The following is a 23246-nucleotide window of genomic DNA, read 5'->3' on the forward strand; positions in this document are numbered from 1 at the left end:
GCAAATGAGCCCCGACCCGGGCTCACTCGGCGATCGCCAGCCCAGATAAGCCATCCCCTCCAGCGGGCATGTGTAATTTCCTTGGAAATTAATGTTGCGGCGGCCAAAATCAAAGTCACGGGCAACATTTTTCGCTGGCGACAATTTTATCGGCAGCACAATGAAATCATTTGGAGCCCGCGACGACGTTCCCATTCAACGCTGGCGATATTATGTCTTTGCCGGAGCTTGACAGTCGCATATGTTTGGCGCTCTAATTGCTTTGGTAGTTCCTAGTCCTTTATTGCAGCAGGATAACAGCTAACATAATCAATGTCAAATCGGCCAGCCCGTTTGAGGATCGTTATGAAATAATAGTAGAGTATCAATGATGAAATAATAGTAGTTCAGTGTTGACCGTGATGGTAGAATTATTGTTGAGTAACGTCTAGTAGATGCTATCGCCGGTGCGCATGTTGGGTCGGCGGTGCCAGTGGTTGGGATTCTTCATCTCAACCAATCGGGTCAAATCAAAGCCAGCCGGCACTGTAATAGGCGCCTTGACTCCCTTCATCAGGGGCGATACCTTTGGAGCTGGTTGCACAGACACACTCGGGAAGGGAGATACATACTCCTCCTCCACGGACTTGACACTCTTCGGAGAAGCCTTAAGGATCTGAAACATGAATTGAAGGTAAGGATTAATATTCGAATATACATTTAGGGCTACTTCTTCAAAATTACATTAGAATTAGCTTTTAAACTGCTTAAAGGAGCTGAGCTTCATAAGAGCAGCCCTTAAATTAAAATTAATTATTGTTTTACTTCTGATGAGCTAAACTAAATAATACATTTATAAGGATATAAATATAATTCGATCAAAATCAATAAAAACTTAAATCAAAAAATTAATACCAAGAGAACTAGAACCTACTTTTGATGGCTCCAACTCCTTCTTGACAGCCCCCGAATCGATGTCACTTTTCTTTTTGGAAGAATCCTTGTCAAAATAGGCCTCCAGGGCCACGGAAAATTCCCGCAGGCGAGAACTCTTGGGCTGGCTGGGTTTCTGCTGCGAACCCACCCAAATCTCGGTGAAGGCGTACTTCTGCAAGATCTCCGTTTGGCGGTTGCTGGTCAGGTGCTCCTTCAGCACCGATGCCGGTTGGTCCAGACTGAAGAGTTCCTTGCTGGGCACCTGCTTCGAGGCGAGTTGTGGCACCTCCCGGGGGCAACAGAACACGGGAGCCGGCTTCTCCTGACTGATGGGCGAGATGTTGAACTTTTTGGGGGTCTTGAAGCGACCCGTCACCTGGGTGGCCTTGCCGGTGGAGATGCCATCGCAGGCGGATGAGTCGCTGGAATGGACCTCCAAGTCGGGCGACTTTGGCTTTAAAATTACCCCCGAAAAGGTGGGCCCATCGGCCTGGGCCAACTGCCCGGGTTCCTCGATCTGTGGATAGGGATTATCTTAGCACTATGTCCTACATGGTTACCATAATCCACTTGCCGTTCTCTCCACATTCTCCATCGAAGTCTCATGCTCCGATCCCGACTCAAAGTCCGCGGCGCTGTCGCAGTCGCTCTCGGAGAGAGAGAGGCTCAGGTCCTCCCAGGACGGATCGCTCTGGTTAAAGGAGTGGAAGGAGTCATTGTCCTCCGTGTCCGAGTCACTATTATTCACTAGAACGCTCATTTCGATTGAATTTTCTCGTAATTTGCTTAGGTTGTAAATTGTTTTTTACCCGAATGGCGCAATAGTCAAAATGACAACTACCAGGGCTGCCAAGCTGTTCACTTGTCAGAAAAGAAAAGGCCTATCTGCACGACGTAACATTTTATAAGCGTTTTTGTTTTTAACGTAAAAAATAAGGAACAACAAATAATAATGGCTTACGTACTTAAAAAATTAAATAAGAAAAAAATTTTTTTAATTTCAGAAATTATAGGAAAATGGCCGCAAAATTGTGTGACTTGAGAATTGTGTGAAAAGGCTAAATTAAGTGAAGATTCCGCGGCACTTGGCAACTCTGCCCGCGCTTCACATTAAATGGCGCGAAGTAATTTGAATTTGATTTTGTGGTTTGTCTTCGAGGACAACACAAGTATGCAAATATATGGCCTGAGACAATGCTGCTGCATTTTGCACTCAATAGAGTTGTAAACAAAGCGAGGACAATGTGAAGGATACCTCTGTAAGGGATATGCATACTTGACGACGGCCATTGTGCTCCGGTTTTGATTGTTCCACTGCAAGTACTTTCCAACTGATCCCCCAGATTTGCCTATATGATCAATGATCATATATGCACCAACCCATCCGGCTAGCACTGTAGTGGACCTGCTTATGTGGGTGATTTTCATTATCCTCTAATTGTTTGTGCCATTGTTCACACGATAGGTTTGAGAAATTACACGCTTTGTTAATTGTGCCAGCCCAAAAGGGTCGCCCATCCTCATACATAGTATGCATTTTCCAGCCCACATGTGAGCCCATTTGCATAAACTGCTTTAAAGGGCCTTTGTTGTCCGGTGGCCAATCTTCCTGCTGTTGAGCCTCATCTCGCCGGTGGTGGGTTTGTTCTGCTCTAGTTTAAAACCTAGCTTAATAGGGTGGAATACAGGTCGATTTCGGAACACAGACAACCTGGGTCGGTGCATCCGTTTTTCAGTTTTATGGCTTGGCTCCGGCGACACGGAAACCTTTCTTTGCCACGCTTTGTTGCATTCTCCTCGCGACCAATATATTTGCATTGGCCAACAATAAAAACTCAAGTACCACCGCATTGTTGCCATCTTGTTTGCCTAACGCCGGGCGCAGACCGAACTTAAGTTTAGAGATGGGCTCAGACGGAGGCTCTCCGGGATTTGGGATCTACTCTAAATTAATCTGCATAGAGAATATAATAAGGATCTGTTGTACGTGATCTTAATATGTATTTCTTAATGTATAAAGTCTTAAACCGAAGGGTTGGAATAAGCAAAAAAATATTTTTAATCGGAAACCTTTGTATATGATCTAATATTTTAATGATGTATTTTTATTTGTACTATTTTTAAATTATATATTACTTTTAAGTATAAAATATTGGACTCTGTACATTACCAGTTGAAGAAAATATTTCCTTTGAACACCTGACTGCTATCCCCAAAATCTTCATCCCCTACAGAATCAAGTCTCAATTCGAAGTGGCAGCCACGCGTGCGCTGTGTAAAATGCTTTTCCAACTCATTAGCACCGCCAGTGCCAGTTCCCCCTAATAACTAATTAACTTTCGTTTAGGAAACAATTTCCCCCTTTTTTTTTTGTTTCGAGTTCCCCAAATTCGTGTTTACACAACAGAAATGCTGCTCGACAAAGTGTATCTAATTTCATAACATAACAGAAAGAGGCAACTTGCAACGGCGAGGCAACAAATGTGGCAGCGTAAAAAGCAACAGCCATAGTGCATTTATTATCCGGGGGACCTGCGACATCTGCCGTGGATGGATGGGGTTTTTGGTTTTCGGTTCTGGTTCTGGGGGTGAGGCGGATGAGGGAAGTACAGCCATTTAATGAGGCATTCATTGCACTCGCAACCTTGCGCCTGTCAACACACGCACTCGCACACACGGCCGACATCTGTCACCCGTTTTAGCCAGGGATCCCCTATAAAACCGCAGGCCAATAGATCCGAACCGATCCCCAGAGGCATCGAACGACAGTCAGACAAACGGCAACAATTTCAAATCGATTTGGTACACCGAAAGAAAATTATTTATAACATACATGTATATCTAAATATATCAGAACATTAAAATATCTAAAGTTTTATAGATTTTATATTAAAAGGAACGAAACTATTTTATTATCGACTGCAAGTTTGTAAAAATAAAAAAAAAATATTCAAACATGTTTTTTTGGAAAGATTTTATTGTACAATTTAGAACCAAAGCTACTCTTAAAAAATGTTTGAAAAAAGTATGTTGTTTTATAGGTTTCTTAAAAAAATAAAATTTTCTCTAAGGATCCTACAGTATAATGTCTAAATAATATTATTCGTTTATCATGTATTTCCAATACAGGTTCAGATTTCTAGATTTTACTCTTAAAATGGCTTAAACCCTACATTTAGTTTAACATGTAGACTAGAAAAGGTCATTTAGCAAAGCCAATGAAGAATGTAATCTTGAAATCGAGTGTTTTTCCCAGTGTGGTAAATTGATTCGACCGTGTTTGTTTTTCCGATGGCTGGGCGGGCAGCGGTGTCTGCACCGCCCCTTTGGCCCTCGAATGCAGACGAGACGTGGGTGGTGACGCATGTCATCGTAAACTTTATCATTGGCTCCGTTCAGCCCCTGGCCAAGATCCTCCGGTTCTTCGGCCCTCCAGCTCTTCGGCAACTTACATAACGAATTGTCTATTTTCTTTGGCTTCGTCTCAGTCTCTGCCCATTTCATAAATAAGTAGCATCGCTCTCGAGGTCCCAGTCTCTGGGGTAGCATCCGAGGGCTGCAACCGAATTTCATGCCTTGTCGAGCTATTTAATTGCAAACAAATTATGTTCTAGCCAGTCGCATCTCTGTGTGGCTAATGGATGCTGCGCCGGTGGTTGAGGATGAGGATGCCCTGATGATGTTGTCGAAACCCGAACGTTTATCTTGTAAATTGGTTGGGATTAATGTCTGGCGGAAGTTGTGATTTCCAGCCCCAGATCGGCCAATGATAGAGGGCCAACTGCCGGTAGTATTTTTTTCCTACTTTTCCGATATATTCATTTACCTACAGCGATGGTTGGGCGTTCTGGCTTTGAAGGCTCAGCCCAGCAGGAGGATATAAAATAATTCCAAGTGAAATGAAACAAATTGATTACCTTATTCTTTACAGTAACTTTAATTGTTTCATGCTTATTTAAACTTATTAACTAATCAGGCTAGTATCTGTATAATATCAAAATGAGTACAATGCGTAAGATTTAATCTCTTCTAAAAACAAGATTAGAAGTTTCTAAGTAGAAGCAAGATTGTTTATTGTTTAATTTGTACATTTTATTAAAGTATAACACTTATATAAATGAGTTGTATTAAGATTGCAGAGTTGTTCTTAATTTGTTATGATATACATACATCGGATATATACATAAAATATATTTAATTTTTCGTTTTCAGAAGAAAGTTAAGCTAAGAAACCATTTTAGCTGAGTAAAATATTATCTTCATACCCCTTTACTATATAAATCAAAGTTATCTTTAACTTCCTCCCCCCAAGATGGCCGAAATGCTGAAGCCCTTGCTCCTCGAAGAGGGTTGTTCCGGTGGTTGTTCCTGCGAGGACTGCTCTACTGTGGTGGTTTCACTGCCCACATCCAGTTCCAGTTCTTCGGCACCTGACTCATCGGATATAAGATCCGCACCGGAAATGCCAGGGGCCAGGTTCAGGCCAGGATGTAAAATGGCTGCCGGGGAATAGAGAGGTGTGGGCTGGACCGCTCCTCCATACTCATGGGGTCTCCCGAAGTAAGTGCAGGCCAGGTCCACAAGTGAGGGCCTCAGCAGGCTCTGCATATTCTGCTGGAAGTGCTGCATGAAAACGCTGGAGGCACTCCTCGCCTGGAGGGGATGGGGATGCGGATGAGGCGGTGGGGAGCCCAAAGCCAGGGAACTGGCGCCAGGCGCCGACGGGTCGTCCAGCGATGACGATAAGGAGCAGGCGGAGCCATTTGATCGCAGGCGCTTAATTTGCGGGCCATCCGAATCGCCGATGGTTGATGCTCCACCTCCTCCTCCTCCTGCTGTCTCACTGCCCTTCGCCGGCGACATGTCAGACTCGGATTGGGATTGAGAATGGTGTAGTGACTGCGACTGGGACTGCGATTGATCTTGATCCTCGCCAGTTGGCGATGAAGACATCTTCCTTTTGCAGCGCGATTGTCCCGTTTCGCGGAAGCCCTTGGCAAACGGATTGTTGTCGATCTTCAGCTTGGTGATGCGATCGTTCTGCGGAAGAGAAGACGAGCGTGAAATATGACGATTGCCAGCATAATCTTGAGCAACGTGTAGAGGACCCATCGCATAAGTCACTGGCGTCCAGTAGCCACTGGCGTTAAGTAACATGGCCACTTGACACCAGACCGGGTTTCCAGTTCTCAGTTCCACTCCAGATGACTTGACAACTTTGTGATCTTTCGGACTTCTCAACTCGAATCTGGGATCTCGGCGATCTTGCTAATTAGAGGCAGACTGGCGTCGGCTGTCAATGGGCCCAGACCTAGACAAAAACACAGCGAGGCGCTCAAATTTACAAGGATGTGGCTATCCAACTTCCTAAAACAACAATCCGACCCGCTGACTTTCTGCCTGCTGATCTCGGATCTCGCATTTCGGATCTCGGATCTTGAATCTTGCATCTCGGAGGCGTTCCATGCTAATTCGAGACGTTGACCAAGCTACCCACGGCGTGAGCGATCGCCGCTCGTTTGCCCAAAATTAACCAATTAGTGTGATCGTTCCCAGTCTCTGGGCCATCGTGCTCAATGAATTGGCAAAAAGTGCGCACAAGAAAGGAAGGCTAGCTGCGAGTCCGAGGACACATGACTCGAATACACTTGGGAAACATTTTCCCTGAACACGTAGTTGTGCGATTTTAAAGAGCCTTGAATGTGTCTGTTCAGAGCTTGTTAATGAAACAATTTGGGATATCATGTTTTGATTTTGAGCATGGTTTTTATGGTTCGGAAATGTTTTTTATATAGCTAAACAAATTAATTGAGTTTTACATGCCCAGCATTATTTTAACTAAAAGCTTGATTAGGTTTGAAGCTTTTTAAGATAAGACTTTTTGATTTAGCCTTTGTTGGAAATTGTTTCTTTAAAAAACGCTTCCTGTTATGTTCCATTCGAATTGTAAGAACAAACCCCAAAGAACAAATCATTCTGGTATATTCAAATTTTCTAAACTAAGATAAACAAGCAAAGTGTTTTATTTGGACAATTCGCTAAATTTTTTATAAGAAGGCTAATTAATTAAAAAACATTCGAATGTCTATTTATAAATCTGGCAGTTATTACCTTCCAAATTGTATCAAAATCAGTCAATTTTCTGCAACTAGGAAGGTATACTATGTGATGGAATAGAACTTTAAGAGACTTCGAGTGAGGTAAGTTCCCTAATAGGCTTACAAAGATCTCCCTCAAGTTATCACAGCCAAAGTTAGGGTATGGAAAGTGGGTTTGCAGATGGCACCACTTACCTGGTAGGCTGTCACGGCCACGAACTCGGTCTCGGCGAACACAAAGGCCTGCTGTGGGGCCCAGGGAATCTGCGCCAGATCAGCGGTGCGTATGACGTGCAGACGCGGCTGATACTTGTGCATGCTGGCCAGGACGATCTGTGGATTGGGATAGAGAAAGGTTGGATTGGGTTGGGATCAGTAACCGGAGACGACTTCAAAGCTCTGTCCGCACTTACATGGCCGCTGTTGTCCAGCGTGTTATTGGTCAGCTTGACCTTGTTGAAGAGTATGGGCTGCGCCTGCCAATGAGCACCTGTGGCCGGGCTGTCCGGATGCAGGTACATCCGCTGCGGACTCTGGGGCTCGGCTCCTCCGGCCGGAACCCACTGGGATCCGGAGAACTTGTAGCGACAGTCGCCAATGGGCACCATCTCCAGGAGCACACAGTAGTTGCTCTCGTCCTCCAGACCGGAAACACTCAGTCGCATCGAGGGGAACATCCGTCTGTTATGGGGGAAAACAAGTGGAATATCTTTAATCACTGTGGTGGTTCCATTTAATAACATATCAAAATCCAATATTATTTTTAACTTATGGCCTACACTTCCGTTTAAATGAATTAATGTAACAGTCTTACGTATCAATAACCATATACAGAATTAAAAATGCCAGCATCGAAGAAATTATGTGTGATCATATTGAAACATATTATAAATTCCAACACATTCCATATCACATCGCTAAAGCAAAAAAAGCGATGCATATCTATACGATATTAATAAATAGAGATGTTAATACAACATTATAATTATGGGCTGCCCATATATTGCGTCATTTGAGTTTTTCTTTTTTAACGTTATTGTTATCAACTTAAAAATTTAGGTGAACAATTAACTGTCTGATTACCCATTACAAAAGTTATAAGAAATGGTACTGAATTTATGTTTTTGGTATGCCACTTAAAATATAATTGTAGTCACAATTTTTAGGTTAACATACGTTTTTTTTATTGAATAATATTACTATTTTTAAACATTAGATACAGAATATTTTGTCTCACACAAATACTGAATCTTTGTGATATTGTTTCTCTAAAGAATGTTAGTGTGCCAGATGAGTGGGGGAACTCCAGGAAAATGCCTGAAAAGTCGTAGAGCCTTTGTTTACCGAGCAAACTCAAATATAGTCATGCTAGATCGACAAAAGGAGCCCATGCCCGAGCCTGCGTGGGCGTTACAAATATTTAATTGTGAGATTTCCCTTCCATGCGCCATGTAATTAGGCCTGCTCAAATAGAGATTGCCCGGAGGATGGAGTGGGGAGTAGGGCTCTTTGCCTGTGCTAACAAGGATGCGAGGCCCTGACCCTCGCCTCCAACTCCACGACGATGCCGCAGGAACAGCAGGTGGCCACGGTTCTTGGCGCCAGCCCGAAAAATGTTTGCCCTTCGCCTCGGAAACTGGATGCCTCGTCCAATCGTCCACTCATCCTCATTCTCGAGGGGTTTCTTGTTTTTGGCAATGATTTCGTGTTTCTCCGGTCCGATGATTAATTAATTGAACTCCGCTGCGCTTTGGTTTTGCTAACGTTTAATTTGATTCTGGCTCTGGGACTGCCTTTCAGCTCTGTTGAATTCCATTAGACCACGGAACCGAAATATTTCGACATTTGTGCGGTCTAGAATTTCATTTTCAATTTGGCTCTGCTCACTTTTTGTTGATTGTTTTCCTTTTTTTGGCAAGAGTCCGCTGTCTGGTTTCGGACAAACGATTTGTTAAGATCGAAATCTTTGGCGCGTCTGCGCATAATTATCAGGAGAATTTTGGCTGCGAGTGAGGAGCATGCTGACCATTTGACGGCATTCGATTTGGCGCTTCACGCTTGGCATGTGCAGGGACACTGTCCAGAGTGCGTCCCGGGGATCGGAACGCAGTCCCTCGAAGGGTACTGTGGAAACATCCACTCACCCTTCTCTCCCTGTTGCTCGAATGTTTACCCTACAATTCCAAATACGTGCCTGCTTGATATTCCAAAAATTATCATTTTTAGGTAATTAAAAGCCAGGCTATTTATTAATTGACAGCTATAAAACTAGAAACAGCATTATAAATTTCGAACTCTATATGTTATTTATGTGTCTTTGTACATTTAAAGGGGTTAAAAAGGAACATTTCAAGTTGTATTTAAATAATTAACTTGATATTTTAAAGGGAATTATATATTACATAATTTTACTATTTTTTGGGTACAGGCACCATATTGAATTTATATTTCAATGAAAATTACATATTTTAAACATGCATTGTTTTTTAAGAAAACAGCAACATACATAGTTAATAAAAAATAAATTTACAAATCAGTTGTACTTGTTATTAAAAAAAAAGAATCAATTGAAATCAGTCCTTTTGAAACTAATAAGTTCTCTACTAATCAAATGTCAGAAAATAAAGTTTATCAAGCTCATTCTTAAAATGTTTGATTTGAGACCGCTTCCAAAGGGGCAACCGACCTTTTCTGGCTATCTTTGCGCTTCTCATCGAGGTTACCGTGTCGCTTCTGTTTACCGCCTCTCTTGGCGCTTCTCATTTAGCCCAGTTGGTGAGCCGAGCCCACACACTCTAAAAGCTTCGTGACAAAGTCATTTCATTTGCCGCCATCGGGCATTAACCGATACGCTTTGTTCTATCTAACTTTAATGGCCGTCTGCGCTTTTACCACCCAAAAAGATGGAACGGTTCAAGTGGCAAACGGAGCCCAGACAAGCAACTAATTAGTTTTTATGAGCGCCACTTGGCATAGGCATAGGTTTGGGTTTTGAGTTTGGACTTGGGATCGGAACCGAATGGTAAATAAAACGGGGTTCGGGATGCGATTGGACAGACGGTGGCACTCTGGCGCCTAATCATTAAAAATTCAAATCGATTGCATCGCGACCTCTCCACCAAGGCCCATAAAACATTTTTGATGAGCATAAAAAGTATTTAATACGCAGACTTTATGAATAATTCATGGCATATATAAAACGAAAGGGTTGTTCGAGACTCGAAGCTAGTTTTTCGCTGCATTTTGGAGACCAAAAGCTTATGTTAATGCGTTGGGAACCCTTTCGATGGGGTCGAACAGGGACCAAGTGTGAAATTGCTCGTTTCTGTCGACAAGCTGTGGTCACTGACTGTCACTGTCACTGCTTAAAGATGCTGAATACAGATATACGGATACAGATACAATGCAGAACGCGAAGATATTTCGGGGTCTCAGGTTGTTGTCTGCAGACAGGCGCCACAATAAAAACGCTAAGAGCTACAAAGATGACGACAAAGTATCCTTGACGCGAAGATTTATGCCATCGGAGGTATAAAGGAGCGCCGACTTCGGCCGACAGGACGTCCCACTGAGCTCGGCGTTCGGCCGGCCTACAATAAATTACGATGACGCCACTTTACGCACATTCGAACAAGTGCCGGACACTTTTAGGTAGTCGTAATCGTATCCTCCTGGGCCGGGCTGGAAGTCGTGCATCTGATAGATACACGATAAACTAGCCCCGGGCGATCGCGCTATGCCTTTGATTCGAATATCTTCAATCTGGGCACGCAAAGTGCCGGCAAACTTGTCCGCTTTACGCCTCGCGCGATAGTCCATTATGCATCTGGGCAGGTACGCTTTTCCTGCTTTTCTATTTTCCATTCTCCATTTCCCATTTTCACATCCGGCCAGTGTTTGCAAGTGCATCCTTCCGCCTTGTTTGCCTGTGAAAATTGTTGTCGCGACGCCGCTGTAAACAATTTGCAGGCGCCTGCGCTCTAATGAGCGTTTAACAGCAGCATTTCTTCGATCCAGGATAGGACTGGATCGGAATCGGGATCGGTATAGGGATCGGCATGGCATGGGATATGGTATTAAGTGCCCGCGCCCGTTGGCTGGTTTATTTTTCTTTGCCCTGCGTCTGGGGTATTAGTTTTCACGTTCGTGCTAATGCATCGCCCGATCTATGTTTGTTCCCGATCTCAGAAGTCTGTATTTCGAGATTCCCCCCACTCGTTCGTCATTGAAAGATCTCTGGTCATTCGGAACCTACCTGCCGCTCTTGGTGATGATCATTTCCGTGCCAATTTGGTGGAACTGCTTCCAAAGATCGTCGTTTTGAAGGGTCATCTCCACGCCGGGGAGGGTGACTCGGGGTGGCATGATCACGTGCCGAGGCATCGGAATTGGTAGCATCGGCGGAAAGGGATCTGAAAGTAGTTTAGACGGGGTTGAAGTAGGGTTCGAAAGATCAAAACAGCTTGGGGAATGATCAAAAAAGTATAAGATATGATGTAATATTTGAGATGGGTTTAATATAATCTATATAATAATAGAAGTAGTACTCAAAGTAAAGATTAAATACAAATGATCTTATAAAAATACAAGTCCTAATAAAGTATAATAAGATGGTCTCATGATAAAAAGAAAGTAATTTTAATATGTTAATGGTTGCCATTAGTTTTTTTAGTGTGGGTCTAAATAAAAGGGATCTTTAACAGATGTGTGATATTTCTGGCTTATCACAAGACAAAGACTAAGATGGGTGTTAAATGGATGCTCATTTGGGGAACCAAGAACATTGATTCTCTGCCGATTGTCAAACTTAATGCCCTCCATTAGGGATTAACAAAAAATATGGTGCTATACTTTGGCAAACGTGATTACATACAAAGATATTGTTTTAGGGGTACGCTGATCCTGAACCCGCTGTTTAACGATCGTCGGCAACAAGCAAAATGCATTTGATATCAAGTTTCCCGATCGGCGATCACTTTCCCACATTACTCAGCTTTATGATCGGCTGGCCATAAACACTGGCACTCGCACACACCCCGCTGATCTGAACTTAACTTTGGGCCAGGGACAGAAAAAGAAAGAGCTCGCCAAAAGTTACGGCCATTAATGCTAATGATGCTTAACAGCTTTGCCGCACGCTAAACGGGGCGGATGAGTGATTTGGGTGATGTTACGATGTTTGAGACCTTTCAAGGGTAAAAGCTTACCTGGTATGCGCTGCATAATCTGCTGGCGATAGATCTCATGCGCTATATGCTGCTGCATGCGCAGATCCACCAGCTCGTTCATGGTGATCATGATGAAGGTGATGGGGGTCCAAAAATAGTTATACCTAATATATAATCGAAACTCTTTTGTTTGCCGATTGTCACTTGCACAATTGTTCAAAAAACACACAAAGCACTGTCACATTTGGCGGGGTCTTTTTCTTATTTTTGAGTCCGGGCTTAAACTTTTTTAGGCGAGCACGAGACACCGCCGATTAGCGTCAATTATGCAAATCACCGCACAATCGACTCTCATATGAGTGGGTGTTAATTTGATTACGCCGGTGTCGTATGTCGTATGTGGGTTACAATTCCACCATATCATATGTACAAATAGAGAGTGTGTCTTAGCCGACGGTCGTGTCTTGAGCTCGCCAAGTTCGCATTTCAACTGAGCAAGTTCCGTTGGCGGAGGAGATCTCTCGATCGAGCTGAAAGAAACGAGCTTGACTCGTTTTGGGTCTTGAGCCATGGATCGAGATTACCTGCTGCGGTCCATCCATTGGCTGTGGATCGTCTGAGAGAGCGGGAAATAGCCGTCCCGCTCTGGTTTGGCACCTCCATTTTGAAAAATCCCTCGATTTTCCAACTGCCAGGGCTCCGCCCACGAAGTGCTCGCTATCTCTGTCTGCCCGATAATGCCAGCTCGCTCTAATTGCGTTTAATTCTGAAGTGCGAAGTTGCACAGTCAGCGGAGCAACAGCAACAGCAGCAACAGCAACAGCACAGCAGCAACATGTTGCTGCGGGGAATATTCCATCTGTGTGTGCTGCCTTTTAATTATGATCATGATGATTGAAATTGTTTTTTCCTCGTCTCCTCTTTTTGGCATCTTTTTGTGTATTTATGCTTTGCCCATTTGTAGCCGCCTGCCATCATGGTGGTCCTCTTGTCTGGCCTCTCGAGCGGTGTGTGTTTGCCGTTTTGCTGCTCATTTATTTCATTTTACCCGGCTCTACAGTGGAAAGAATTTATTGATATTGTTTGATCAGCAATTTGATGGGTTTTTATTGAAAAATATTGACTTTAAGTGTGTTTTTCGCAGTATAGTCGAAGGTATTGATCTTAATAACAGTTAAAAAGACCCATCACTTACTTTAATGTATTCACTTTTATCAAGTTTGCCGAATGCTTTTGTTCGAGGACGATGGTTTTGATAACAAATTATCGAGTTTTTCAGTAAATATAAACATGTTCTGGAAAATTTAGCAGGAATAATGGGTTTCTCACAATAAAACAATATGGTTTATTTGTGTAATGAAGGATAGTTACAATAGGTTGAACTGAATATGATCTAATAAATGTTAAAAATATCTCACATGGAATCATATTTTTTATCAGGGAAGGGAGCTTATAGGGAGCTCCCAACGTAATCTGAGTTACGTCCAACAAATGTTGCAGTCCATAAAATTCGATGTCTTTTTATCACCCTTATCCCCCATTTTTATTAGAAACTGATCTGTTTTTTCTTGTGTAATCGTTTAATATTTTGACTTTGACGCTGCGTCATTCAGGCATTGATATGGCGGCATCCGAAGGCCCGATATGGTCTCTACTTGCTGGTCTACCAATATCTTTAGGCTATAACCATGTATTTATTGCTGGCAATGCAGGTGGCGGCTGGTTCGAGAACCTGACCTTTTTGGGAGCTTGGCAAAACATTTGTTTCAAACGACGGAAACGCGTGTCCGGAGCTGCTTGCTTACAAATTTGAAACTAATTAAAATGCCCAATGAAGTGGCCTGAACTTTGACTGAAATTATACATTAAGCATACGCCATGTGGGCCAATGATGGCGAAACGTGCTCGGAGTTTTGGGTCTCGTGTTTGCCTCCAGTGCCACTTCCTTTCAAGATTAAGCCAATCGCTTGGCTTATCTGGAAAGCATTACTGCGAAATTCCTGAGGCTCCCGATGGGTAAATATGTAGTTAGCCGGGCTAATTTACACAGCACTTTGCTGGCCTGACACATCCACGCATTATTTTCATACAGCTCGAGTTGTCGGTGATAAGCGTCTGAAATTAATTTACTATTAGCAGCCAGGCATTTTGCCCAAATTGCGTTCTGGCCATGTGCCGTCTGCGCGTAATTTATGCCTCGCGTTTTCACATTTGGTCGCGCACACTTCCGGTTGGGTTTTCTTTTTCCGCTGCCTTTCGGCTCGACCAGGTTCGTCAATCCATTAGACATCGATCCTTCGGGGCCTGCCTGCCCTTTGAGACCCTGCCAATAGCTGTGCAATTTGTCAGCACCCAGCTAATTGGTGCTGCCCCTGCGCCTGCTGTTTGACTAATGTATTTCGGTTTACTTCCGTTCGGTTCCGGATAAATGGGCCAACAGGTAGCCAGGAGTACACTCGAAAAAAGATATTTTCGAAAATGCGAAACTGGGCAGATTTCATTTATTTCCTTGGGGGAAGACTAGCCATTCGAAACGTACCTTAATAATACAAATCTCCGGTCTAGCTGTTTTCTTTGTAAACTTTTTCATAGAATATGATAATGTTTTAGAATTTAATAAAGAAGTTAAGAGAATATTTAATTTAAGTGTGTTGATATTATTGAGCACCGCTCTTTCTTTCTAGTACTATCGCTATTATTTTCCTCAGTGTAAATGCATTCCAGCCGCTTGAATCAGCATAGAGGATATCTGTGTGGGTTGTTTTTCGCTTTATCAATGTTTTGGGTATACATTTCAGCGATATATATTTCAGACTTCAGTGATTAAGTGAATCGGGGAGGACAAACAGATTGAATAGCCTTGAACCAGGGTCCGTCCTCCAACGGCATTGTAAGTGCTACTCGCCGGGGTCTTTCCACCCAGTTGCGAAATGAACCCGATATATGATATATGGGTATACCAACGATATATTGGGGGGAAGGTGGGAGCACGAGCCCTCGGCTTCTTTCTCGCACGGCTGCTCAAATTAAAATTAGCATAAATCGTCTATGAAAGCAATGTAATTTTCCATGGAAAATATGCCCTCCACTCATGTCAAGCAGCCATCGCAATTTATTGATTTAAACTTTTAGCTCGGATTCGTTTGAACAAGCCCTAGCGCCTTTATAGACGACTATTAACGGCCCGGCACTTGATCTCCGATTGTGGATGGTCGTGTATTTGTATTTGCGTACCAGTGAGCAGATCCATTGTTGCAACATGACCATCATCTCGTCTCTTGGTGAGGCATGCAAATCTACTTTTGTATGCAAATTAAGTGACTCAATCAATGTGAACTGAGGAGGAAACCGATGAACCGATGTCCAAGGAGGCATCATAATCATCTGTGTCCATGGCGGACCACTTGACAGCTTTCAATGGGCGCGGGACCAGACCTACTCCAATAATTGAGAGGTGTTTAATCGTGTGTTTCGTTTTTGTTTTTCTGCACATTCACGACCCCCGAGATTTAGGCCTTTCGTTACGTTCGGTTTCCACCAACTACAGCTACCATTCCACTCGATCGCTGTTTGCTCTCAAATTATCATAAGCAAATATGGTACAAGATGCCAGACGACGAGACTGGCGATTCGTATTCGTATTGGGATTCATATTCATATTCAGATTCAGGTCTAGAGACAGACCCACTACGCCCCCCTTCCACTCCCCTTAAATGTTTCTTACTACTTTACGCTTTTCGGAGCCCCAACTTCAAACTGAAGTGCTAAAGTTGCTGGCGACGCGACGCTCTGAGAGGCGCTTCTGTTGTGTAGACCCTTGAGTTATTACAATATTATATTCAAATTTCAAGTGCTACTGGCTCGCCGGTCCTCCACTCCGCCATCGTCTCTTCTGTGGTTTGGCTTAGTACTATCTGGGTATCTGGGTGTCGGGTCGAAGAATCTGCATATTTTCCGTGGCATCACATTGGTTTGTTTACTTTCGAAGCTCATTGAGTTGGCACTCGACGGAGATGCGTGTTAATGGCATGTTTAATAACAAGATCATGGATTTAAATTTGGCGTTCGAAAACAATTGCAAAATATGGTATGTATATGCCCAGTAAATGGGAATTACCAGGTTGATGTGACAAGTTCCAGGTTAAAACATAAATGGCTTTTGGAATTATCAAACCAACCAAAAAATTCATTCATACCTATGAATTTAAATTAATTTAATGCATAAACTAATAACTATTTACTTCATTGTGAAATGTATTGCAAACTATAAAAAATATCTATTAAAATCTTCATCATATCATTTAGTTAAGTGGCATTGTTCATATGTAAAATACAAAACATGTTACTTAATATATTTCATTCATATTTAAAAATGTTCAGATATTTTTACATGGATCTTAATGCATGAATATCTTTTTGCAAATGACGCAAATGGGTTGATACTTCGACGAAAGAACCACTATATGATTCAAAGAAAGACCAATTTGATGCTGCATTTCATTATCAAAATGGTAAAATGGTGGCGAGATGTGGCCAACACCAGAGCCAGAAAAGTTCAACGGCCAACCGGTGACATCAAAGACGAGACCGAGAGCATAAGATCGCCGACAGGCAGGCAAAACAAAAGTCCAGTAGTCCACGTCGACGGGGAGAAGAAACCATTTCGCTGATAAAAACATCCATTATGCGTAACAATTTGACGGCTTCTTTGGCTACCGCTTGCCACAGCCTTATTTCGAGGCGGCATTTGGCTTTCGCCTTTGATTGAGTGGCCAAGATGGCTTGGCTAGCCGCGGGGTAATTGTTGTCGCTAGGCGGATCGACTGGACTGGACCACGGGATGGTATGGGATGGATGGAATGGTATGGGATCCGAGTGGATTGGATCGGATCGGAACGTAGCGGATCAGGCCTGAGTGCGCAATTACAATGGCCGTGATAAAGAAGCCAACGGAGAGCGGCAAAGGGCGAGTCTTGCGCCAACGTCAAAGAGGAAATGCCTTAATCTCGTGACAACAACAGGCCATCGTCGTCCCTCTTCCTACCCCTCCCTTATCTAAGCCACCTGCACTGGAAAAAATGGGATGCCATACTACAAAGTTTAATCCAGATGTAGTACCAATGTAAAGTAAATAGTTACATTACTATTACATTTTCTAGTTCTGAAAACACAAAAATATTTTTGTAATAATGTTTTTCTGTTTTTATAAAAAATCGTAAGTAATATTTTAGAATTGAAGAAAGATACAACACTAGTTTTAAGAGGATGTTATGGAATTCAATTGTGTTTTATACTTCTGTTTATAATAAAAATGTTGTAGATTGTTTTCTGATTTAAACGAAAGTGGATGTCATTTTAAAGATACAGTACAAAGATATAATACAAACTGAAAGTAGGAAGGTAGGTTGTTTTGAAAATTCAAATTTAGTTTTTTAAAAATGTTTTAATGTTAATATATTTAATTGAGCTTTATTGATATTCCTTTGCCCGAACAATATTTATTCTTCTTTATACACATCTTGATTTTTCCCAGTGCATCAGCAACCTGGCGAGTGTTTGAAATGTATTTGTTTGCTGGCCCATAACGTCATAAGACCAAATATAGCGGGCAGAGTCGCGTTGTCTCCGATTCCAATTCGTATTTGAGCATCGCATAGCTCCACGAAGGTGCTCTGTATACGTGGTTCTGGATCTGGCCATAGCCATGTCTATCTGGCCCCGTATCTCCGGCTGTCTGTGTACTCATGGCACCAGTCATAGTTGACACTTTATGAGCTACCTCCCCAACCCATCCCAGCCCGGCGTTGATTGCGCTCTAATGGCGTCAAGACTTTCGCTTTTATGGTGCCTGCACTTCCACGAATCCTAATCAGCGGCGGAGCACTTGCCGCGACATCATTTAAATGCGGAGTTCTCGGGTATGTGTACACCATGTAGTTGCAATGGAATTATCGGGAAATTCTAAGGCGTATGGGAGTTTAATGGTAACGAAAGGAGTGCTGGAATGTACATAAGGAGGGATTAAGCAATCAAAATAGTTTGGAAATGATAGGGAAAAATCAAAAGACAAGAAATAATTGCTCTCAATCGTTATATATCATTTTGTAAGTAATATATATAATATTCCCTTACATATTACTGATTGTCGGAACAAATAATATAGTAATCTTTAAAAAACTGCCATAAAATAACTAGCATTTCTGATGGTATATTATTATAACAATGATAAAAAACTTTTTAAAATTATTTCTATAATAATATTCAGAAAAAGGTTACGATTAAAGAAGGTATTGACCATGTGACCAAATATAAGAACCTTTTACCCTAATGAAATCATGGAAGTTACTCACCCTTTTTTTGATATTTATTTAAGCTATTCATTCTGGAATTTCTGAAGATCTCCATTGTGGCGCCAACTCTGTCTGGAGATCCCGACTAACTTTAATTGTTTGTTGTTCAAAATGCTAATCTTCGAGGAGCTGGCAACCGCGTTACACGCTAGATAGTGCAGCCCAACTCCCAGCCCAACTCCCATCTCCCCCCTCGGCACGCCCCTGTCCCACAGGGCCACCCCCTTTTTGAAGGGGGGTTCGTGGAAAACGACACGCACACCACAGCGCAAAGCGGCAAACAAATATGGCGCAAAGTTAAACAAAAACACGGCCATTACTCAATGGCGGCAAAGCGAGAAAAATTTATGCTACCTCTGCAATGGGGCACTGAGTTCCACGGTTCCTCCAGTAATTCCAAGCCATGTGAGGCGTCAAAAGCTTAAATATTTACAGTTCTAAACGGCAACACAATATAGTAAAAAAAAAAAAAAACAGCACGAGAAGACCAGAAAAATAAGCAAACGAGATTAGGAGACACGGCGGACAAAGAGCATGAAAAATATTTGTTAAAAGGCAAATAAATTGCGGAAGATAAAGATCTAATTTTGATTAAAATTTAAGCTTTTTCACAACCTCAGCAGCTACCGAACTGAGGCTGATTTCTTTTGAGGGTTTTGTGGGTCTGTGGGTTCGAGGGGAAGACCTGGAACTGAAACTGAAAACTGGTAATCGGAGGATCCACGGAGCGGGCCGAAGAAATTAAAACTTGTCGCAGTCAAAATTTATGTTTGCCTTGGCGGGCAGCGGAGGGGAGAAGAAGCCACCATACAACAACAGGAAAATGTCTTTAATAAATTAGAGTCTGGAAGTTCGTTATCGCGGCGTGGACAGCATGTTGTTGCTATATACGGCAAACAATACGGTACTTTTAACACCAAAATCAGGGCCCCACGATCCTAAACAAAGGCCAAGACAGCACAGAAGCGACAGACGCGTAGCTGCCGTTCGAGCAGCTGGCCCAAAGCAGCCAAAAAAACAAAACCCGAGAGTTACAGATACCAGATACAGATATACCGCCACAGATACAGATACTTGTACGTAGTGGCCGGCTGCCCCCATTTGCATATGAATGTGGTAATGATTACAAATTTCGCTCGTAAAAATGTTTAGTTTGTTTTTTTGTTTCATTTTGGGAGCATAATTAACTATGTATCCGATCTGAACCGATCGGAACATTATGCAGTGAAAGAAATATATATTTCTAACTTTAAAATTGAATAACTATAATAGCATAAATATTTTTTTTATGTAGGAAATATTTTTCTATGTATTTTTCTTGCTATTATATTGTAAAACCTTATACATTACAAAATTTTTAATTATTTTTTAACAGATCTTTAGTTAAATGTTATGGCTTAAGTCCCAGCTTTCTTTCTTTTAAATCTATTCAATTTATTTCTCGTTTACATTTCAGTACAGATTTTTCTCTCAGTGTAACAATCTGTTGAATGCGTTGCGGTTGCGGCAATTTACCGTCCTCAGATAGCTCTTCGCCTGTATCTGAGCGATACAATCGTGTATCTTGTATCTGGTATCGGGCTTAATAGATGCGGGGATACGCATGCGCAGCATCGGATGTCAATGGACTTGATTTTCTCGGCGGTGGGAAAGTGTTGAGCCATTTACATTATGGGGACTTTTATTGAATGAATCGGACCTTTCACAGCCAATTAATAGCGGCTAACAAGATCGATACTGTTGTAGATAAGCCAACGAGCTGCATAACTAATGGCTTAAGTCAGAAACGCATGAGAAAAAGCCCACGCCCATTCGGCATCTTGGCCTTCTTATTTTTTTTTTCTGGCTGCCAACTCACCAACCCACAGGACTAGCTCGGAATTCCAGAGATCCTGCCAGTCGGGCTTGTGTTGATTGTGGCGCGTTACCTTAATTTCTTGGCGCCATCATTCGATCCCTCTCGCCTCGGGTTCCCTGCCTCCTTTGCTGCGTCATAAAATTAAAACTCTTCACTCCATCATTTTCGTGTGCGAGTGCAACATTTGACAGGTAAATGTCTGGGAAAAAGGCAGTCAGATCCACTACTCCGCTGACTGGCTGCCGCGCCCTCCAATGGAGAAAAGGCACTCACAGACCTGTACTTGATACCCTTAAATTAACAGTTTTTAGGAAAATCAAATACGTTTTGGCTAAAAGGTTTTGTACGGCCAATGATAATTACGTTTTGGTATTTCGAGTGCAAGCAGGATCTTTGTAAGCCAGAATTTTCAGAGTGCTATTCACTAAGCCATTCAAAAACATATATAATGTATGCATTGTAAAAATATATCATGTTGAAGTTTACATTTTCTGCTAATAAATAAGTAAAGATAAAAGTGCGACAAATAAGCATAATAAAGATCAAAATATCTATAAATACATGTTTGGCAAAATTTTATAAGTAACATCAGCGAACTAAAGGTTACTAAAAATACAAACTGGTGACAAAGTAAAATGTATAAGAAATGACATCTGTGCCATCCCTAAATTAAATAAATCATTCAAATAGAATTTGTAATATCAACGGATGTGTTTTTTAATGGATAGATAATTAATTCCATAATATAGGGTATTAACGCTTCGATGTTGTCTTCTTCTGCCATTCATTTTTATATCTTTTTTATTAATTCTTATTTTCCTTTATACATTTTTTCCTTTTTGCTGCTAAGCATTTGACCATAACTTTTGACAGATTTATTAGGGAATATTAATTTTTATATCAGACATTTTTGAAACGAGGTGTGCGAGCGAGTGCGATTGGGGATAGGGAGTTCTCGCTCCCATTATCACCTCCCAGGGTTCGGGTTTAAGTTCTGAGTTTGGAGCTGTGACTGCTGTAGGTAGAGCTAACCGAGGCAGAAGCTTCCAGCGAACCCTTCTTCTGGGTACCAAAAAAGAAGCCCCTGTGTTTCTTCGGGTTGTTTGTGCGCCTTTGTCTGCTGATGGCCAACGTTGATGGAGTGGAGCGGGCTCCAAGCGGGACTGCGGTCCAACGTGTGAAAATGCATTTGCATATTCAATCAACGGCACAATAAATATACCCATACTACACACGAATTCATACAGAGTCGTTAAACAAGATTTACATATGAAAATAACAAAATATTTAACAGCAGCCGCAGACGGGCTGACTGGATGATCCCCAAATTGAAATTGTCAATAGTCGTACGGCGACTTTGGCGGCTTTGGCGATTCAGCGACCCACAAAAGCGGCTCTACAAGTCCACAAGTCCACGGATCGAGATCTCAGATCTCGGGACCCACAAATTCCGACTCATGCTCGTGCTCACTCGATCTGTTAATAGCCACAATGACTTGCCGAAGCCGCATCGAAAATATTTGCGTGGGCATTTTGGCCACAGCTATTTTCAACCCGAATTTGTACTAAAATTAACATGCCCGCAATGGAAACATTTCCCGATCGTGTGGTCCATCCGTATCTATAGGAATTCCACTGTCAGCCTGACAATGGGCGGGTGTGAGAGTTGGCCGTGCTCGATATATGTAGTACCCCACCACTAGACACGCGCTATGGGGAACCACTCGGAAATAATCCGCAGCTGGGCCACCGCTACTGCCACCACTTTCCATTTCGAATCCATTCAAAACCGAAAACTTGATAAGCGAAAATAGGAGGCAGCTGCCGCGTCATGGGAGAATTATCAGCCGCGTGCCCAAAGGCCCGAGAATCTAAATGCAAAACCATAAAAACAAATTATGAGCGATACGCTAAATCAAGCAGATGCACTCGAACGGAACAATAATCTCGGGCGGGCATTTCACTTAATGAAAATGTTGGCACTGCAAGTCAAGTGCTTCGAGCTGAAGCCAAACAACCGTACAAATAAGTATAACTTTTCAAATACACCGAAAAAATAGTTGGGGATCAAATTTTTTTTCAATTGTAATAAAAAATGTAATATACAATGCAATAATATTTCCATAGCTATTTATTCGTTAGGCTTTTTTGTTGTAAATTCATAATAAAGTGTAGCACCATTGTTTTATTCAATATATTTCACTAGCAACGATGAAAATCCGACGTTTATTAATACAACTGCTGAAGATTTTGATATTTTAACCTATTTTAAAACAACATACGAACTGTAAGTAGTTCACAAACCTTTTTACAAACCCTAATAAATGATCATATCAAATCGTAAGATATATTATTATTTTCTGTGTACTTACCACAAAACACATTCAATCCGAAGCGACGATTGTTGGCGCCAGGCGCCACTAAAAAATCTTATGAATGAAGTAGACACATTTTTTGAGTTGTCGGTGCTGTAGGCCTCTTCTCTACTCCCCAACTTCTCCTCCATCTCATCCACCTCCTCCTCCCGAGGTTTTTGTTTGCCTTCTGTGGCTTGTCTTAAGCACAGCCCCGTAGACCGGAATCGCGTCTCTCTGGTTAGATCTCCGACTTCTCCGTCGCCTCTGACTGTCATTATAATCTTTTTCTCGGAAAAGTTCTTGCATTTATTAAGTTATTAAAATGAAATTAACAGGTTGTCTTGGAAAATGCTGAAAATGTTCTCCTAATTAGGGTACCCAATAATGAAATTATGTGGAATCTAAAACTAATTTCTATATTGCAATCTATGGAGTGTGGAGTGTATTGAAAATGTTCTTAAAAATAGAACGACAATTTTAAGTTGAAAATGTTTTTATTT

The 23246-nt window shown here is 42.1% G+C and overlaps 2 protein-coding genes across 3 annotated transcripts; both read right to left on the reverse strand.

The window, feature by feature from the left end:
• Positions 1-257: 257 nt before the first annotated feature.
• Positions 258-1758, reverse strand: LOC119553471. The gene is made up of 3 exons (XM_037863879.1): positions 1490-1758; positions 914-1432; positions 258-655 (listed from the first exon to the last, which is right to left on the reverse strand). The coding sequence occupies exons 1-3, from the start codon at positions 1673-1675 to the stop codon at positions 428-430; spliced, it is 933 nt and encodes a 310-aa protein (XP_037719807.1). The 5' UTR covers positions 1676-1758; the 3' UTR covers positions 258-427.
• A 3183-nt stretch (positions 1759-4941) lies between these two features.
• LOC119553622 (T-box transcription factor TBX3) lies at positions 4942-23021 on the reverse strand. Of its 2 annotated transcripts, XM_037864090.1 has the most exons (7): positions 22762-23021; positions 12766-13235; positions 12221-12711; positions 11269-11425; positions 7427-7694; positions 7209-7346; positions 5209-5955 (listed from the first exon to the last, which is right to left on the reverse strand). In XM_037864090.1, exons 3-7 carry the CDS (start codon positions 12309-12311, stop codon positions 5209-5211), a joined length of 1401 nt encoding a protein of 466 aa, XP_037720018.1. In that variant the 5' UTR covers positions 12312-12711; positions 12766-13235; positions 22762-23021. The 2 variants fall into 2 exon arrangements, with proteins under 2 accessions (XP_037720019.1, XP_037720018.1); XM_037864091.1 differs by having other exon boundaries at positions 4942-5955; positions 12221-13235.
• Positions 23022-23246: the final 225 nt, after the last annotated feature.

The sequence above is a fragment of the Drosophila subpulchrella genome, chromosome 3L, assembly GCF_014743375.2.
Source record: "Drosophila subpulchrella strain 33 F10 #4 breed RU33 chromosome 3L, RU_Dsub_v1.1 Primary Assembly, whole genome shotgun sequence".
Taxonomy (NCBI): Eukaryota; Metazoa; Arthropoda; class Insecta; order Diptera; family Drosophilidae; genus Drosophila; species Drosophila subpulchrella.